The 12,175-nt window shown below is 39.9% G+C and overlaps 1 protein-coding gene and 1 pseudogene across 4 annotated transcripts in view; both read left to right on the forward strand.

Annotated features, from left to right (window-relative positions):
* TINAG (tubulointerstitial nephritis antigen) overlaps positions 1 to 6,514 on the forward strand; it is a 98,932-nt gene extending 92,418 nt beyond the window's left edge. For all 3 annotated transcript variants that reach the window (XM_084752269.1, XM_084752268.1, XM_084752270.1), the window contains one exon: positions 6,196 to 6,514. In XM_084752269.1, the coding sequence (XP_084608395.1) occupies positions 6,196 to 6,262 (67 nt within the window). In that variant the 3' untranslated portion in view covers positions 6,263 to 6,514. The remainder of the gene's footprint in view (positions 1 to 6,195) is intronic.
* On the forward strand, positions 194 to 2,921 carry LOC311580539 (heat shock cognate 71 kDa protein-like; annotated as a pseudogene). Its single transcript has one exon. The product of its transcript is annotated as a heat shock cognate 71 kDa protein-like (transcript).
* Positions 6,515 to 12,175: the final 5,661 nt, after the last annotated feature.

The raw sequence follows: 12,175 nt of genomic DNA on the forward strand, positions 1-12,175 counted from the left end.
TTCAAAGGGTATCAAGTCTCTTCTTGGTAACCTGCTGTCCTTCCTTCTTGAAAAATAATTTTCTGAAAAACTAAAAAGGAAACAAAAATCTACATTGAAAGTGAAACTGTTTGGTCTCATTGAATGTGGTGGCAGCTTTTGGGGGTTTGTGTGGTCTTGTTGACAGCACAGGTAGACGTTCACATGAGCAACCATGGCTAAGGATTCTGCAGTTGACATTGATCTTGGTACCACCTACTCCTCTGTGGGTGTCTTACAGAACGGAAAAGTGGAAAAAATTACCAATAACCAGGGTAACCGAAGCATACTTAGCTATGTTGCTTTTACTGAGAGAGAATGATTAATTGGGGATGCTGCCAAGAATTGGGTTGCAATGAACCCCACCAACATAGTTTTTCATGCCAAACATCTGATTGGACATAGGTTTGATGATGCTGTTGTTCAGTCTGATATGAAACATTTGCCATGATGGTGAATGGTACGGACAGGCCCAAGGTCCAAGAAGAATACAAAGGGAAGACAAAATGTTTCTACCCAGAGGAAGTGTCCTCTATATTTATGACTAAAGTGAAGGAAATTGCAGAAACCTACCTCGGGAAGACTGTTCAATGTGGTGGTCACAGTGCCAGCAGCAAGCAACAGAAGATGCTGGAACTACTGCTGGCCTCAAAGCACTTCAAATTATCAATTAACTAACTGCTGCTGCTATTGGTTATGATTTAGCTAAGAAGCTTGGAGATGAAAGGGATGTGCTGATTTTTTACTTGGGAGGTGGTACTTTTGATGTGTCAATGCTCACTATTGAGGATGGAATTGTTGAAGTCAAATAAACACTGAGCGATACCCACTTGGGTAGAGAAGATTTTGATAACCGAATGGTCAACCATTTCATTGCTGAGTTTAAATGAAAGCACAAGAAGAACACCAGTGAGAACAAGTGAGCTGTCAGGAATCTCCATACTGCCTGAGGATGGGCCGAGCACACCCTCAGCTCCAGCACACAGGCCAGTATTGAGCTTGGTTCTCTCTATGAGGGGTTCGACTTCTATCACTCCATTCCCCATGCTCGATTTGGAGAATTGAATGTGGACATGTTCTGTGGCACACTGGACCCTGTAGAAAAGGCCCTTCAAGATGCCAAACTTGACAAGGCATAGGTCCATGATATTGTCCTGGTTGACAATTCTACTAGAATTCTCGCGATTCAGAAGCTTCTGCAATGGCAAAAACAAAAACAAAAACAAAAACAAAACAAAAAAACAACGAATAAGAGCATTACCCTTTATGAAGCTGTTGCTTATGGTGCAGCTGTCCAGGCAGCCATTCTATCTGGAGACAAGTCTGAGAATTTTCAGGATTTGCTGCTCTTGGGTGTCGCTTATCTTTCCCTTGGTATTGAAACCGCTGGCTGAGTCATGACTGTCTTCATCAAGTGCAATGCCACCATTCCAACCAAGCAGACACAGATTTTTTACCACTTACTCTGACAACCAGCCTGGTGTGCTCATTCAGATGTCTGATGGTGAAAGGTGTGTGACCAAGGATGGTAACCTCCTTGGAATGTTCGAGCTCACAGGCATACCTCCAGCACCCCGTGATGTCCCTCAGATTGAATTCACTTTTGACACTGTTGTCAATGGCACCCTCAATGTTTCTGCTGTAGATAAGAGCACGGGAAAGGAGAACAAAATCGCCATCACCAATGACAAGGACTTTTGGGCCTAGGGGCTATTGAGCAGATGGTCCAAGATGGTGAGGAGTACAAAGCTGAAGATGAGAAATAGAAAGATATGGTTTCCTCCAAGAATTCACTGGAGTCTCATGCCTTCAACATGAGAGCAACAGCTTGAAGAGGACAAACTTTAATTCAAGATCACTGATGAGGACAAAGAGAAGATTCTAGACAAGAGTAATGAAATCATGAGTTGACTAGATAAGAAAGAGACTGCAGAGAAGGCAGAACTTGACCACCATCAGAAAGAACTGGAGAAAGTCTGCAACCCATCATTAGCAAGCTGTCCCAGAGTTCTGGTTGTATGCCTGAAGCAATGCCTGATGGCTTCCTCGTGGGGGGAGCACCTCCACCATTGAGGAGGTAGAGTAAGTCAGACCAAGTAGAGCTGTATCATTGCTCCACAGGGGAACATTTGAAGGACCCACATTTATGTAGCAAGTTACGTGACAGTTAAATTAAACTGCAACAATAAATTACTGGGCATTCTCAATACATGAACATGGAACATCGGAGAGAAATTAACATTGCACATTATACGCATTGTAACCTAGGTGGAAAATGCAATGTCTAATGAACTTATTTAAATTAGTACCATAAAAAAGAAAGAGAAACTGCTGAAAGCACACTATCTGTTAACTAAGACTGTATTATGAAAAGTTTTGACAATATATTGCTCATTATCCAATATGAAACATACACAGTTCTGAGAAAAGAAATCTTCAACAGGACGAACGAAGAAAGTCTGAGCACTTCTTGGAAGACTTCACAAAACTGACTACTCTACAGCAATCTCACAAAGGGTCTTTTTAATTTCTCCAAACATCTAAAGAACAAATAAAACCAGCAGTACAATAGTCCTTTCAGGGGCTACAATAAGGAAAAGTTCCACAAACCAGCATAGCAATGGCAAAACTTGAAGTTCTAACTTTATTTTTTCTACATGTATATCCAGTTCTCACGTAACTGTTGAAGATACTGTCTTTTCTCTAATCTGCATTTTTGTTATTATTGTCAAAAGTCGGTTGTTTCTGGTGGTGGAGGTATGTATACATACACACACACACACACACACACACACACACACACACACACACACACACACACACACGTATATATATACACACATGCCTTGGTCTTTTTTCTGTTCTGTTAACATCATGCCTGTTTTTTCTAGTGCATGTTGGTTTTTTTTTCTGTTTCTAATTATGTGAAGATATTGGAATTTGATTAGGATTTTGTTAAATCTGTAGGTGGCTCTTAGTAGAAAGGCCACTTTCAAAAAATAATTTTCCATTCCATGAACATGAGAAATATTTCTATTTCTTAGTGTCCTTTTTAATTTCTTCATATTATGGTTTTAATGTAGAGATCTTTTACTTTCTTGTTTAGGTTTATTTCAGATATTTTCTTTTGTTGTTTGTGTTTTTGTTTGTATTTGTTATTGAATATGGCATCATTTATCTAACTTATTTCTCAATGTGTTTGTAATTGGTGTATAGAAAGAAAGGCTTCTTATATTTATATATTAATTTTGTATTCCACAAGATTAATGAAAGTGTTTATGAACTCTTAAATTTTCTAGTGAATTATTAGGGTTTCATATATAATCGTATCATTTGTGTATGGTAGTTATATTTCTTATTATACATTATTCATATTTTCTTTAATTAAATGAAACTTAAGGAAACTCCACTGAAATGTTGATTGATGCAATAATAATGGATGCCCATGCTTTGTTCACTAACGATAAAAGAAATGCTTTCAATAATTTAAAACTAACTTTGGTATTGGTTATGTATTTCTTGAAGATATATTGTATAAGATGGTGGAAGGGCCACTTTATTTCTAATTTATTAATACTTAGCACATGAAAGGATTTTGTATAAGGTGAAATTTAATATGCCCCCCCCCAAAGAGTCTTACCCTCTTTGTGACAAAGTTAAGAAAACTTGAAAAGTATTTTGAGTGGGCTCTACATTAATCTCAGCAGTCCCAATATTGTGTGGGAGACACCCAAGATTCCTAGAGAGCTATTAGCCTTTAGTCTGTGTTGGAGTACTGGAGAAGTAGGCTTTGATGTCAGTGAAGGAATGCCTCAGCCAGAGGATCGATACACTTGACAGGGGAGTGAGGGCAGACAGACAGAAAGCAGAAGCTTCCTTCTCCCATGTCCTTTTATGAACCTCACCAGAAGGTGCGTCCCAGATACTAGGTGGGTCTTCTCACTTCAAATGACCCGCAGATCCCTCACAGGCACACTCAGCTGTTTGGGTTTTAGTTGAATCCAGATGTAGTCCAATTGACAGCCAAGATTAGCTATCACAACTTTCCGGAGCTTACAAACTTGCATTTGTTTAACATATTCACAAGTACTTCCCAGATTCAACAAAGATAAAATGACAATACTTTGAATGTTAATAACCTCCAGATAGTCAGATGAGAACAGGTACAATGCGACAAATTTCATACTTTCACTATAGAAATAATAATGTTTCTAAAATACTTTTCATTTGGGATTATTTTTATTTAATTTTTCTGTCTTTGGGGAGACACGTAACATGTGTGCATAAATACATACATACATAACAAATTATTTTCCAGTATGTACATATACTGGAACTAACTACCAAACTTGGGAATTGAAATTCTGTTTAGATCCTAGTTGCAAAGACTCACATACTTTGCGGCTGTCTCATTTCCAGCTATTCAAAAGCCCATTTCACCTTTGAGGAGACACACTGAACTCATGATTTCAGACCCATCTTTGAGAGTGCTCTTTTCAGGTGTCAGGGATGATTGAGGAGGCAGAAAGCCAAACCTATCAAGGAAATGCTGATGATAATTGGATGGTTTTGAAAACTCGTGTTGTCATGACAATTTTGGAAGCTGGGTTGGGGGGGTGGATCTGTTCGCATAGGAGAAAAGTGTAGAAGTAGAAGTAGAAAAGCAACTCCATATGCCTTGGGAATATTAGTATAGCTCACACCCTAGATCATTTTCCATCTTAGGCCCGGCACAGGGTGAATGGAAGTCAAGCGTGGCAGCTGTCATTATGAAGTCTCTAATTCACAGAGCTGGTCTACTGCGTTTAGTTGTGGTCAACTGATTCCCTCCGTGTGCCTCTTCCGCCTTTATGACACTCTCTGCACAGTCCATTAGTGCCCTTGCTTCGCAATGTACTTACTCACTCAAGCTTTAGGTTTAGGAGGTATTCTGGACCCGTCCCAGCTCTCTCCAGATTCCCAGAGTTTAAAAAGAAAAATAGCAAGAGAACCATGCCTGGCTCCTGCTGATTTTACTCCCTCAGACACATTGTTTTCTCCGCCTTCATTAGTTTACATAACGGAAAGTGGTCACTTAGCAACAAGGCTGGGTGGCTCCGTCTAGCCTGCTAGTTCTAGGGAGGAAAGGCTTAGGGTGTGGACACTAAAGGGCTGCGTGGTGAGTTTGAGGCTGGTATGGACTCTATGAGAAATTGGAGGTTTTTCTGCCAGGCTGAGCTACCTAACAAGAATTTTTAGCAATTTAATTACATCAATAAACTTCTTTATGCCGTTTCATGCTTGGTGGTTATGGTTTATGCTACTTCCTTCTATGAGAGCATCTCTCTATGGTGAGAGTTTGGCTTGTTTTTGCACAGCCTTTCCTATGCATTTCAAGTAGCAGTCCCACAGCTTTTATGGACCAAGGAACAAAGGTGATACAGCTACAGTGACCCCGAGAGCACACTGGGCATATAGCCACCTTAGCGCCTGACTCATAGTGGGTACGAATTCATCATATTGCAACTTGCCTGAACACAGATTAATAAGTTATTTATTTAGGGCTTTCTGGTGTTTAACACAAGAATTGGTCACAACTCTTATGCATCTGTATCAGGCTTCCTTTTCCATACTGTATGACAAAATACCCAGATGAAAGTAATTGAGGTGAGAACGGGTTAATTTCAGCTTGCATGTCTAGATTCCAGTTCACCAGAGTGGGGAAGTCACAGGGACAAAGTACTAAGGGAGCTCCTCAGGTTACAGCTATAGTCAGGAGCAGGCGGAGAGCAAAAAATAGCTACGAGCCAGTTTTCATCACGATTTTCCTCTTTCAGTCAGTCCGGGATGGTACTGCTCACATCCAAGGATGCATTTTCATTTCTCAGTTCATGAGATGAAGAAAATCCCTCACAGGCATGCTCCTAACTAAGCAAACCTAATCTATATCATTCCTCAGTGAGACTTCATCTCGCTTACCATCAATTTTAAAGGCCACCACCAATGAGGACACACAAAGATGTTAATGTGCTATTAGTCATAGAACACCTTATTCACCACTCAGAAAACCTTTGGGTGCTTCATTATAAAGGTCACAGGCAATTTAATGCCAAATATTATTTGCCTGTCTTTACAGGAGGGATTAAAAAATATCAGAGTATAATACTCAACATTTTTCTGTTTTTGTTTTTCCTGCAGATTGCTGCCAATTCCTGGGGAAAGTCATGGGGAGAGAATGGCTATTTTAGGATTCTTCGAGGAGTAAATGAGTCTGACATTGAAAAATTGATTATCGCAGCATGGGGCCAACTGTCAAGTTCAGATGATCCATAGCTATCAGATTTCCATAAGGTCGTGCTATGTAAGCTCTCTGTGCCAGCGGATGCTTCATACGTTTGCTGTGTGCACAGAACACACACAGCTGGTTTTCTTGTTTTACTCCAGGCTCTAACCTTCTGCTTTCTTCATATTAATGAGTATATTAAAATACTAATAAAAGAAAGATGGCCACATGTCATTGAAGTTCCCTGGGTGTAATTATTTTGCTCTCATGATGGTGTTTCCTTTTAGTTTAATTGTTCACAGTGTGACAAGATTAGTTTTCAAATTTAATATCAATCCTGTATAGAAGTTATGGGAACCCAAACTCGAGCCAATGAGCCCACAGACAACAAAAGGCAAACTTGCCAGTGAACCACCTCTATGACCCTCTTTTTAACTAAGAGTCTTTCTTAGCTTAAGCATTGCTTGTGTTTTGCCAGAAGTATAAAGAATTATTAATTATGCTCTCAATAAGCTAATATTTTCATTTCCTTTTATTTTGTCTAAACCTTGCTTTTAGTTTTTTTTCCCCAAAAGGAAAGTAACTCCATGTAAATCACTACTGGAGTGCTATGTATTGTCTATGAGATAGAGACACTAGCAAGACAAGAAAAGCTTGGAGGCTGACAGGAAAGATTGTCTCGACATAAAACACTGCTATTTGGAGAAGCTGGTACACTATGTGTAACCTTTATCATAAAATTAGCTATAAATGTGTGCTCAGAAAGCTAACATATTAACTCCTGAAAACAAAAACATCGTGATGCCAAGATGATAAAGAATAAATACATTTTTTTAATCACAACCTTTTTAGAGTTTACTGTTTGAGACTGTGAAAAGTAAGCTAGATTAACATTAATTTTGATGCTGGTTTTCTGTAGTGAGAGAAACAAAAATAAGGATGTACTCTTTTGGCATCTAAATAGAAGAACAAACCTCATCAGTAAGTGAACATAGCCGATCGTATTGTAATGGTAAGTTAGCCATGGTCTAACCTTCTGGGCACTCCGTCCCTCTTTTCAGTTTTCATCGTAAGAATTTTTATTTTGTTAGCACAAAGGTACTTTGAGTAAATGAGCTGAGAATGCTGAGAACATGAGGATGCAAGGCACATGGACATACCCCCCCTTACCGTCACACAGTCACATAAACATGTCTATAGCTGTGTTGGTCATTAATCACTGTAGTTTTATCGGAAGTATCTATTCACTTGCTTTTTTTCCCTCAAGGTATTTTACATTAGGGTGATTCACCTTGTTGCTTTTGCCTCTCTTCTGTAGAAGTTTGAGAAACAATTTCAGTTATTTTGTTACCCTGGGATGCTTAAGAAGCAGTCCCTACAGCACATGATATTTGTTTGGGTCCTGAAATAAATGCGAAGAAGGGAACGGACAGTGAATAAAACATGCGTTTGCAGATTAAGTCTAGCAGGACAACTGTACCCCACAGGGAATGAATTCTTTGACTGAAACTGCTCTGGGGAATATCTCATGTCCTGAAAAGTGGGGGTATTGGGTGGATAGATCCCAATGTCAAGAAAATAACACAAAGAATAGCAAGCTCTGCATGTTGGCTATCCACCCTACATTTGCTGAAACTGTACAGACAGAGCAACATGAGCAGGCGCAAGGAGTGTTCCTCACGGGTGTTAGGACACAGCAATACATTGTATCTGGGTTGCCAGATGTTGAGTATCTCCTTTCAAAAGTTATTGCCGCGACCCAGGAGGTTCACATGCATCAGTGCTGTGAGAGTGGAAAGCTATTTGGCAATATCTACCCCATTTTGCTTCTGTACTTAGATTATGCTGTTTTAAAATTTCCCATCACTTGGAAGACAAGTAGGAGGATTCAAGGCTAGCTAGAGCTACATGGCAAAACTGTGTTTCAAAAAAAAAGAAAAAGAAAAAGAAGGGATGATGAAGAAGATAAGGAGGAAACTTAACTCAAAGAAGAAAAAAAAAAGAAAGAAAGAAATTCCAGTATCAAAACTTAGAGGAAAGAAAATGAGGAATTTACTCAGCAGAGTATGATCCAAAGTGAGTCAGACACAGCGTGAGACAGATACTAATTGGAGGGTAGTTTACCACTAAACTGATAACAGTATTTTCTTTGAGGTTTGTTGAATCGGCAACTTAGCTTAACACACAGACACAGAAAAGCTGGAACCCGATGGTCAGGACTCTCTGATGAAAAAGCCATAACAGCTACAGAAGTGCACCATGTTTATTATATGCAGTTGAACAATAAGGTGAGAGTGCTATATACAGATAAACAAGGATTACTATATAAAACCAAACAAGGAGACAGCTTAACTGATCTCAGTAGGAGCCGCCTCTGTCAATGAGCAGCCTTCATGCTGTACATATCCACGGTGTCAACACGCATGCATGGACAGGAGGAGGGCTTACTAGGAGCCTCACTCAGTGAAGGCTCTGTCACTCCCAATAGACTGAGGCACTGGGGTCCTTGCCATGTCTGTGCCCATGTCACCAACACCAGTCAGGACCTCATTTGTTCCATATAAGCTACCCTAAGAAAAAGAATGTTTTCATTCTAAAGAAATAGTTGCATGGCATATGAGGACTGTATACTGGCTTATGTTGTTTTAACAAGTTTCCCGTGTTTGTTTGTTTGTTTGTTTGTTTTTATGCACGTCATCTTGTTTCAAGTTAAAAAATATATGAAAGTCCACAAATATGATTTTATTCAAGTAGAAAAATATGTCTCAGATTAGAAGACATGTGACTACCAACAACTGATTTTTTTGTCTACTCAGAAATCTATGCTTTGTTGTTGGTCTCTGTTTCATTATTTCCTACGATTTTTTGATGAAACAGCTTAAAAATTGAATGTTGAATTAATGCTTGGGCATTTCCCTGACTTGAACTATAGCTCTTCAGATGTCATCAAGAAATATGCCCAAAAAAAAAAAAATAAGTTGAAGGAGGAAAACATGACATACATATATTATATGAAAAATTTTAATTACAAAACATTTTTTTAAAAGACAAAAACTTTAATATCAGGCCTCATGCGCTTTCTTCCTACTTTACAGTGCTATGTTATCTCATTTTGTTTTAAATAACAAAAATGTTTCCCTGGCTTTTAAAATTATATATTGACAAAATCTCTTAAAATAAATACAACTGTATGACGTTCTTAAAAAATTAATTAATTTATTCACTTTACATCCTGGTCATAGGCCCATTGCTCCTCACATCTGTGTCCCGCCCTCCCTCCCTTTCCCCCATTCCTCCCCCCTACTCCTCAGGAAAGGGGACCCACAGTTCCAACCCACCCAAACTCATCAAATTGCATCAGGGTAGAATGCATTCTTTTCCTCTGTGGCCTGGCAAGACAGTCCCCATGGGGGGAAGTGATCAAAAACCTGGCAAGAGAGTCCATGTCAGAAAAGTCCCTGGTCCCCTTACTAGAGGACCCACACGAAGCCTGAGCTCTTCATCAACTATGTCTTTTTAGGTGGCCTAGGTCAAGTCAATGCATGACGCTTGTGTGATGTTGCAATCTTAGCAAGACCCTCTGGGGCCTGGTTAGTTGGTTCTGTTGGTTTTCTTGTGGAGTGACTGTCTCCTCTAGGTCCTTTTATCCTTACCCTTACTTTCAACAAGGCACCCTCCGTGTTGTACAATGTTTGGCTGTGAGTCTCAGCATCTGTTACTAAGTGCTGTGGCTGGAGCCCCTCAGTTGTCCTTAGAGGACAACTCTGCTAAGTTCCTGTCTGCAAGCATAGTAGAATACCCTTCAAAGTGTCTCTGCTATTTTTTCATTTCAGAAGCTGCTCACCTGCACTTCTGGTTCACTCAGGTAATTAAGTTTCATTCCTTCTCAAGTCTCTGATGGGGTTGAAGACCAAATAGTTTAGTCTTACAATTATGCTTCATCGTTTAGAGTTTAAGATGTTTTTAGGTCTAGATCAATGTTTTAACTTGATAGAGATGATATATGATAGATATTGATTTACATTCAGAATATTGGACTCACTAAGACAGGAAAGATGTTTTCTTCGAGGTTGCCAAATACCAATAGCCGAACCACTATGAATGCAATGTTGATATAATTCCTGATTGTCGCATGGTTCTTCTTGCTGTATGTAGTTTACTGTGTTTATGTGTAATAATATAAACCTATATGTAAAAAGAAATATAATAAAAGTAAGAAAAAATTGTGTCAGTGGTTGGCTGTCTCCCGTGGGGTGGGTCTTGGCTTGGGCCAAGCATTGGTTGGGCAATTCCCTCAATCTCTGCTCTGTCTGCTCCATCTTTATCCCTGCACATCTTGTAGGCAGGGTGAGTTTTGGGTTGAAACTTTTGTGGGTGGGTTGGGGCTCCCCTCCCTCTACTAGGAGACTTGTCTAGTTAGAGTGTGTCCTCTTAGTCTTTATGACCTCTGCGTCTAGGAGTCCCTGCTGGAGTCCCCCTCAAATCCTCCCAGGAGCTACCCTGAGCTAGGTCTGCAGCTTGTCACAGATGCTCCTGCTCACAGCCTCTTTTTTCTCTACAGGCCTAGTGTTCTGCCCCCACCCCCTCCCTCTGATCTTTACCCTTATTTCTTTTTGCACTTCCTCTCCTGTCTTGTTCCCTCTCCTCAATCACTACCTCTGTCTATTCCACTTCCCCTTCTGTGTGAGATGTAAGCATCATCCCTTGGGTCCTGCTTGTTACTTATCTTCTTTGGGTCTGTGCACTGTAGTAGTTTTATTCTGTACTAGATGGCTAAAATCCACCTACAAGTGAGTACATACCATGTGTGTCTTTCTGGGTCACGTCAATCAGCATGATCTTTTCTAGTTCTATCCATTTGCCTCCAAATTTCATGATTTCTTTGTTTTTGATAGCTGGGTAGTATTCCATTGTATAAATGTACCACAATTTCTTTATCCACTCTTCAGTTGAGGAACATCTAGGTTGTTTCCAGATTCTGGATATTATGAAGAAAGCTGCTATGAACAAAGCCGAGCAAGTGTCCTTGCAAGGTGGCACATTTTTTGGATGTATACCCAGGAGCAGCATAGCTGGGTCTTGAGGTAGAGTTGTTCTCAGTTTTCTGAGAAAGCACCCGATTGATCTCTAAAGTGGTTGTACAGGTTTGCACTCCCACCGGCAAAGGAGGAGTGTTCCCCTTTCTACACATCCTCATCAGCATGTGCTGTCACAAGATTTTGATCTTAGCCATAGAATGAAGTTTTTAAGTTAGTGTTCAATGATTTAAAAAAAAGTAGTAAGAAACCACCCACCCAAGCAAGCAAGCAAGCAAGCAAACAACAAACAAGCAAAACAGGAGAAAAATCCTGGCTGGAGGTGAGAAAGCCATCGGCTGCAGGGAGTCAGAACACAGATGAGCAACAGTGTATCAATAATTCCTAGAATAAAGATGAAGACAAGAGTATGGAATAGAATCCAACAACCAGAATTCGTCCTGTGGTGGCTCTAAGTGGAAGTGGTCCGCAGGTGTGATCGAGAGACACTAATAGAAATGGGTCTGCCAAATTTGCCATAAGTCATATAAAGGGGTGGAGCCCCGGCTTCTTCTCTAGCTAATACTTTCTAACCCTCCAATCAGAAATTATTCCTCCTTGCGTAACATTGTTGGAAGGTAAGTGATAGATATTTTATGAAAGAAAGGAAGGTGTCAGGATTAATCTTCTTATTTGATCAGATACAGAGGAGAATAAGACAGAAACAAGAAACACACCAGGAAAACATAGGAAACCAAATTTGGTTTAATTCATGTAGATGTGAGAATAATGTACTTAGTTCATGAGCACAGTCTCTTTGTTAATACATCCGTATTAGGGAACATAGTGCCTACTGCTATGTATCTGCTCCTGTTTACAC

Source organism: Acomys minous (assembly GCF_964271855.1).
Source record: "Acomys minous genome assembly, chromosome: 13".
NCBI classification, from domain to species: Eukaryota; Metazoa; Chordata; class Mammalia; order Rodentia; family Muridae; genus Acomys; species Acomys minous.